General features: G+C 41.0%; 1 protein-coding gene across 1 annotated transcript; it reads right to left on the reverse strand.

Moving 5' to 3' along the window:
• Positions 1–465: 465 nt before the first annotated feature.
• Positions 466–837, reverse strand: LOC138884177 (WAT1-related protein At4g08300-like). The gene has a single exon (XM_070165171.1). It carries the CDS (start codon positions 835–837, stop codon positions 466–468), a length of 372 nt encoding a protein of 123 aa, XP_070021272.1.
• Positions 838–8,569: the final 7,732 nt, after the last annotated feature.

An 8,569-nucleotide genomic window follows, 5' to 3' on the forward strand; every position in this document is an offset into this window, starting at 1 on the left:
CATGAAATAAACATGAAACATAACTAATTAATCTTTCGTTTGAAATCTGAAAAATTAATTTAACAAACAACACATGAGCATGAACTAAAAAATTAATTCAAACGATAAACAAAACAAACATTTGCCGATTTTAGATTCGAAAATATCAAAGCAAAATACGGACTCAAAAACTACTAACCGGATCGAAATGAAATATGTACGGACTGTTTCGACGAACCTCGAATGGGAATGAATCTGTCCGGATTCGACGACGAACTCACCTTCCTTGTAAACTTTGACGAACTCAAAACGACGCTCGACGACCTCGACTAAAACTCAACCGAGTAGCTCGTCTGAAGATACAACAGCTGGAACCTTTGATTTCACAGTCGTAACATCATCACTAATATCGTCAACTATGGTTAACCTTTCTTTGATGTCCACAACTGGTAATTCTTGGTCTTTTCCTGTATCATTTCCTTTATCCTACTTACTCTTTCCCCACACCATAGAGTAAAGTCCCATGACTATGATAATTGCTCCAATGCAGCTTCCAAGGTGGACTGACTCAGCCAAGATAATAGCAGCAAGAATAGAAGTGATGACCATACTCAAAGGGCTAAAGGCTGTCACGAACACTGGGCCTTTAACTTTATTAACTACACTTTGCACGTAATATGCAATTCCCGAGCAAACGATTCCAGAATAAACAGCAGCAAGGAGCCTAGCGTCGAAGCCAATTTTCCATGCATTCCAATCACGTTCCATTATAAGGGCAACAATTCCTCCTTCCACTATGCCCATCACACATACCCATGCTGCCAGAGATAGCTCTGCTGGGTATTCCTTCAATGTCATCGATTGAACAATAAAGAAAACGGACCAACCAACAATTCAAGAGATGAGCTCAATGGTTCCGGCGACCCAGTTCTCGGGGGTGGTGTTTGGACTGGTGGTTTTCTGACAAGATGGCGCAGCAGCCATGGCTGTCTTGGTGGAGCTGAAGACGTGGTTGACTGACGTGAAGATGGAGAGGGAGCTGGGGCGACGGGATAGTGACGACGCAGCAGCAGCTGCGACGAGCAGCTGGGGACGGGGGTGATGGTTTGGGTCGTTTGGTCGTCGACTGGTTATGGCCATAGATGGTGGTGCAGGTCAGCCATGGATGTTGATGGCGAAGCTTAGAGACGACGGGGATGAAGCGGGCAGCGGTGGGTTTGATATTTTTTCTTCTTTGATTGAGGGTTTTCCGGCGATGCAACAGGGAGGTCGACGTGGATGGTGGTGACGTTGGTTGTTCTGAGTGGACGAAGAAGAAGGTAAGCGCAGCCATGGGAGGTGAGGTTTTAGGGCAGCCATGGCTGTGTAAGATGGAGATGGAGAAGAAAGAGCAAATGTTTGGGGGGGCGGATGACTTATGTCATTTTTAGGGTTTTTTTTTTTTTGTTTTTGTTTTATTGTTTGTAAGATAATAGGATGTTGGGTTATGGACTGGGTCGACCCAGTTCGAAATGGACTGGGTCGTAGGGAAGATTGGGCCATTTTTTGGGCCTATGGCTTGAAATCGAAGAAGAGGCCCAATTCCGACTTTCTTTATATTTTCGCTCTCTTTTCTTCTTTTATTTCTCTAAAACTAAATTATAAAAATACTTAAACTATTATTAAGAACTAAATTAAGTTATAAAAGTGCAAATTAACTCCAAATAACAATTAACGCACAATTAAGTAATAATTAAGCATAAAATTGTATATTTGGACATTAAATGCTAAAAATGCAAAAGATGCCTATTTTTGTAATTTTCATTTTTTGTAAACAAATTTAATTAGTAACAATTATAGAATTAAATCCTACATGCAAAATGCGACATATTTTTGTATTTTTTATTAATTTAGCAAATAAACACGCACAGACAAATACAAATAATTATTCAAAATATCACAAAATATCACAAAATTGCACACCAAAGAAAAATCATTTTATTTTTGAATTTTTTGGGAGTAATTCTCATATAGGGCAAAAATCACGTGCTTACAGCTGCCCCTCTTTGCCCGGAGACACGAAGGGTTTTCGTGCAAAGATAAAGCGAGCGATTTTTGCCCATCCGAGTACTCCGTTGAAGCATTTTTTTGAAAAAGATTTGACCGAACCTTTGCTTCAAAGGTTTCCTACATATCCTGGGCTAAACAGGAATCAGGTCAATGTAGTTCGGGAAATTTTGGTAGCTGGGACTACCGTTGGACTGCAATGTTACTGTTGTTGCATGCTATTACTACTGCTTACCGATCTCCTTGTTACACCGTGCTTAAAAGAAAACAAGAAGCTAAGCTATACTGCAATTTTTCTTGTTGCCTTGCTTTCTTGTCTGCTTGCATTTTTTCCGGTGCTTTTCTTCTTTTTGATCCTTTCGACACATGCACTTGAGTTTTTTTTTTTTTTGCTGGGACCTCTTATTGCAACCTTCTGCTTCCTGATGCTGGGGATTTTTATTGTTTTCTGCTGGGGATTCCTGTCGTAACCCTCTGTTTTATTGTCCTCTGACTTGATTTTGAAATGTATGCCTCTGTTGTATGGGCGGGCTCCCAACTTTAATACTTGAAAATTAATGCTGAATGTATTCCTCTGTTATATGGGCGGGCTCCCAACTTCAACACTTGAAATGAAAAGACTGAAATGTATGCCTCTGTTCTATGGGCGGGCTCCCAACTTCAACACTTGAAATGAAAAGACTGAAATGTATGCCTCTGTTCTATGGGCGGGCTCCCAACTTCAATACTTGAAAATTAAAGACTTGAAATGTATGCCTCTGTTATCTGGGCGGGCTCCCAACTTCAATGCTTGAAATGTAAAGACTGAATGTATGCCTCTGTTCTATGGGCGGGCTCCCAACTTCAACAACTGAAATGTAAAGACTGAAATGTATGCCTCTGTTATCTGGGCGGGCTCCCAACATCAACAACAACTTTGAAAATAAATCGTCATTCCTCTCTTCAGGTGGGCTCCTAACTTCAAATACACAACTTTTAAAATAAACGCCTTTCCTCTCTTCAGGCGGGCTCCTGACTTCAAATACACAACTTTTAAAATAAACGCCTTTCCTCTCTTCAGGCGGGCTCCTGACTTCAACAACAACTTTGAAAATAAATCGCCATTCCTCTCTTCAGGCGGGCTCCTGACTTCAAACAATACATCGCCATTCCTTTCTTTAGGTTGGCAAGATTTCAACAACTTTTAAAAACGTCTTTCCTCTCTTCAGGCGGGCTCCTGACAACAACTTTGAAAATAATCGCCATTCCTCTCTTCAGGCGGGCTCCTGACTTCAAACAATACATCGCCATTCCTTTCTTTAGGTTGGCAAGATTTCAACAACTTTTAAAAATGTCTTTCCTCTCTTCAGGCGGGCTCCTGACAACAACTTTGAAAATAATCTAAAAACAAACTTAGGAGGAAATGCATCTCCTATGGGTGAAACTAAAACAAACTTAGGAGGAAATGCATCTCCTATGGGTAAAAACAAACTTAGGAGGAAATGCATCTCCTATGGGTGAAACTAAAACAAACTTAGGAGGAAATGCATCTCCTATGGGTAAAAACTAAACTTAGGAGGAAATGCATCTCCTATGGGGTAAAAGTAAACTTAGGAGGAAATGCATCTCCTATGGGTGAAACTAGACTTAGGAGGAAATGCCTCTGCTATGCGTGAACCATTTCCTTCTTCCTGAATTATTTACTTACCTGTGTTGTCTTCCCTCGAAACTGCTGGGGATTATTTTGCTGGGGATAACTTTCCTTTTCTTCCTTACCCACTCTGGGTTGCCCGAAACTCTGTCGAGGATGCTTCTACATCTCGATGATCTACTGGGGATAACACTGTTGTGGATAACTCTGCTGAGTAAATATGTTATCTTACTCCTTCCAAAATTACTTCCTTTTGAGTAGGATGTTTCATTCCTCTGCAAACTAATTCCCCCTTTTTCTTTCTTTTTTCGTTTTTTTTTTTGAAATGAAAAGACTGAAATGTATTCCTCTGTTATATGGGCGGGCTCCCAATTTCAACCAACAAATCACCATTCTGTTCTTCAGAGGGGCTCCTGACTTCAACCAATAATGTCTAAAATATCACGCCATTCTGTTTTTCAGGGGGGGCTCCTGATTACTTAAAATTTGAATTGTATTCCCTTATTCTCCAGGTGGGCTCCTGATTGTTGATACTTCCATTGTATTCCCTTATTCTCCAGGTGGACTCCTGATTGCTGATACTTCAACTGCTCTTCCTTGTTCTCCAGGTGGACGCCTGATTGCAAATACTCCAACTGCTCTTCCTTGTTCTCCAGGTGGACGCCTGATTGTTGGGGATAATACTACTGGGGAAGTCTCCTTTCTTCCCCTCCTTCAAATTCAATTTTTTTTTCAACACTGCTGGGGATAAAAGTGTTATCTTCTCGGGATAACGTTGTTGAGGATAACGCTGCTGGGGAATTTTATCCCTTCAAGTCGATGATTCATTCTTCTGGAAGCTGCTCGGGATGATAATGGCTTTTTGCTTTTCTGAGCACAAGTGTCATCCCTTTATTCTGTCTGCTGGGGAATACTTCCTCCATTTAAACTTATTATGTTGGGGCAACACTGGTTCAAACACCACTTCCCTTGAGACTGGTGCTATCTTTATTCTTCCTCGAATGGGTACCTGACTTCCAGAAAATTTTCCAAATGAAAGGAAAATTTTCTGCCCCAGTTTGACAGTCTCCCTTATGGCATGCATTTCTGTCATCAATGCCATTTCCTTTACCTGTTTCAAATCAAACAAAATTTGTTAGTTTAAAACGTGGTGGTTGGTTGTGATACTCCTACTGGGATGGCTTTTCCTTTTCTCCTTCCTTGCTCTGCGCTCCACAACTTGTTGGGGATGATATTATTTGCTGGGGATAATCCCTTTCTGCTGGGGATATCCCTCTTCTTTTGTGGCATAGCTCGGAAACTGGCATTTCCCCGACCTTTTAGTCTAGTATGAATTTCCCACACCATGCTTATTGCTCTCCTTGCTTTGTCCACGGGCCTAGGCCTTGAGGTTTATAACCTTTAATTTCGGCAAGGATATCCCTCTTGACACTCGTCAATCCTTTTGTCGATTCCCTTTTGCTGGGGATATCTTTTTGACACTGGCCTCGCGTTTGTTCCTGCTGACCATACCACTTGGATGTGCTAGTCAGATCTTATCTTGCACAATTGGAAAGCTGATGGCATATTTTGAAGTCAATTCACACTTGTTCTGACCAAACAGACTCTATTGGGGATTTTCTATGAAAGGAAAAAGATAAAAGGGAACAGAATAAAAAGACAAAGGAAAAAATGACTCTTTAACAAAAGAAACTATAAATAAAAACCTATCAAATGCAGATACCGACTCTAATGGTCATGACATGCATATGTGGTCTATCCTCCGTTGTCAATCATTTTTCGAGATCTTCAATTGGCAATTCCCATCTGATTCTCAATCTTCTTCGACTTGTAGTGCCCAAAAGGTTTTCACTATCAAGTCTCTCTCATTTTTTTTTCTCTCAGCTTGCATCGCCTTATGGTGCCTGTGAAGGTTTTCACCGATAAGACTCTCTCATTTGTATCACTTTCCAGTTGGAGATTTGGAGTGTCGCCGGTATGACTCTCTCTGCTGGAGATTAGAGTCCTTTCTGCTGTGGAACGGAATGTTATGTTCACCGGTAAGACTCTTCATTTGTCTGTCTTGGCATCTTTTGCAGACTGGTTAGAAGGTCTTTCTTTGGACCGTAATGTGGGTTTTTGGATAGGCTTAGAAAGAAAGGGTATTAAAGGCTCAAAAAAAAAATTGGGGTTCAAAATTACAACCTTCGAAATCATATTTGTTTACAACAAGTGCAACCCTTGCCCCAGTTTCTTGCTTGGGGATTATTTATTATTATATTTTTTAAAATTTTTTTTTGTTACACTATGCACACCATGCACACTATGCACACTATGCACCCTATGACCGAGCCGTGAAGCGCCTACGTATCCTCTTTGAGGAATCAGGTCAAACGTAGTTCCCAATTCCTCTTTTTTTTCATTTGACTTTCTTTTGTTTTTTTTTGTTATCATTTTTCTTTTCTTTTCTTTTTCGTTTTGTTGTTTTCTTTTCTTCTTTTTTTTTCTTTCTTTTTTTTTCTTCATGTTTTCATGCCATGCTCGCGTTTTCTAGTCGTTTTTTTTTACTGATTCCGAACGAGGGGTATGAAAGAAAAATAAGTAAGGCTCAAAAGGGGTAACGAAGGATAAAGTGTTTAGGTAGCAAAACAAAATGCCTTCGTCATTCCAGTCTTCAAAACATGCCAAATGCAAACAACACAACAAACAATAGATTTATAGTCTCTTCCGACGGTGCTGAGCTTGACAATTATGTTAAACATTTGCTTTTCCCTTTGTTATTTCTAAAACATCGTTGGGCGACACTCTCATTATCATGAATGACCCTCACGCCAATTTGGAGAATCTTGATTTTAACGGTTTTCTTTGTGTTTAACTTGCCCCAATTCCACATGACTCGGGCTTCAAATAATCCCAAACCGTTCTTATTTCCTTTAAATGGTCTGATCGCCTTTCCAGGGTTTTACGATTAACTTTTAAGGTTGGGCCCAAACTGTGTGCGCATGTCATGTCACTAGAATCGGCACTGAACAAAAATGATAAAAGGACCAAACAAAGAGATGACTGGAAATAAAGAAAGACCGGATTTTGTATTAGACTACCGGTGAAATGGTTTAAATAACAAAACAAACAAAACAATCCAGAACAAAATCCTAAAACAAACTGGACAAGACAATATCCGACTTATAACCCTAATAATCCGAACAACATAAATGTCAACAAAATAAGCCACCACAAGCTTCTCTCTTGTTAACCAAGGAACAGAGCGTCCTTCCACTTTATCAAGACTGGCATCTTAGCCACTGAGCTTTGCATCGATACTGCCAAGACCATTACCAGCTTCAATATCATCAACATCCGTTGGCAAGTTCTCGAGGGGGCTCGAGTGCACCATGTCACTGTTATTAATCACAACCCGCCCTTCTTGGATCATTTTCTCTACTTCCCTTCTCCAACTATGACAACTCTCAATGTTGTGCCCTATGACATTGGAGTGGTAGGCGCATCGCGCTGCCGGATCAAAGCTCCTTGCAAGTGGATTTGGAGTACATGCGGGGAGTGGCTCAATAGAGCCAGCATGCTTTAGCCTTTCAAACAGACTTGCATAAGATACTCCGATAGGGGTGAGAGCCTTTCCTCGTTTCAGCAACCTTTCGTTCCTAAATGCTTGATTGGGCCGGAAACCTGATCCAGGGGGCTTCTGGTAGGCTTGTGAGGGTGGATAGGCCTTCTGTGGAGCTGGGTATTTGGAAAGTGAAGCCCGTCTTTGGGAATCTCGTGGAGAGAAGTAGCATTGGGGAAGGGAGTAGCGTGGACGAGTGATGGAGCTACTCGGGTAGCTAGGAAAGCTGTCATAAGTGGGCTGGGATGGAGAGTATGGGGGATGGGTAATGCCAGAGTTTGAAAAGCTTGGCGGTGGTGGGGGTGGTGCTTTCCCAGTTATCCATGCCTGATACATGTCTGCCACATGTTGTCTCAGCATTTTCACTTCTTCTACCAACCCGTTGTTCTGTTCGACCAATTGTTGTCGGTCATCAGTACCGACCCACCCTGTTCTGAGGTTCTGTGTCATTTGCTTTGCAGGGAGGAGTTACCACAACCAACCACTTTTCTATATATGAACACAGCAAAGGGAAGCCATCACGTTAGTGTCAGGGCATTTGACAGATAATCATATATTAGAGATGCATTGCACCTAAGCAGTTAAACCATTCTATCAGAGATGCGATGCACTTGCGCTTTCCTTTATTTTTCTTTCTTCCCTTTTTTTTCTTTTTCAGTGGTGGTCGAATCTTATGGAGATTGCCTACGTATCATGACCCCGAATGAATCAGACCTTGCGTAGTTCGGACCAATAAAGATAAACAATACTCAACATTTTTTTTAATTTTCATATTAAAACAAACTGGGTTTCAAAGGTTTAAAGATGACCTACAAACTTGAAAATCAAACAACCCGCATATTCTAATCAAAAGATTTACAAACTCAAAAACAAACGGCCAGCTTCCTTTCCCCGTTTATCAAATGCAACCAAATGACTATTTTTGCAAATGTGGCCCTTCCAATTCTCACATGAATTTTGAGGCTGGGGAGGATTATTTTATGACACTTCACCAACTTGTCCATTCTTTTACGAAAATAACCTTTCGACAACTGAAATATACTCTAAGGCTATTTCGGCAAGAATGGTTTAAGACGCGGCCGAAGCTGGCTCGGCTTATTATGACAAAATTCAAACGGTATTCACCTGACCGTCGACACTTTGTTTTTTTTTCTCTTTTAAAATTATAATAAAAACCTGGTGTTGCAAACACGGCCCTTCAGCGCCTCGGGGACGAAGATTTATAGGGTTGTGTGGGCCAACTAGACCAAAAATCCTAAACATGACCCAAAAGTGGCTGTTTATGCAAAGTCAGCCTTCCGGCGTTCCTTTCG

This window comes from Nicotiana sylvestris, chromosome 2 (assembly GCF_000393655.2).
Source record: "Nicotiana sylvestris chromosome 2, ASM39365v2, whole genome shotgun sequence".
NCBI classification, from domain to species: Eukaryota; Viridiplantae; Streptophyta; class Magnoliopsida; order Solanales; family Solanaceae; genus Nicotiana; species Nicotiana sylvestris.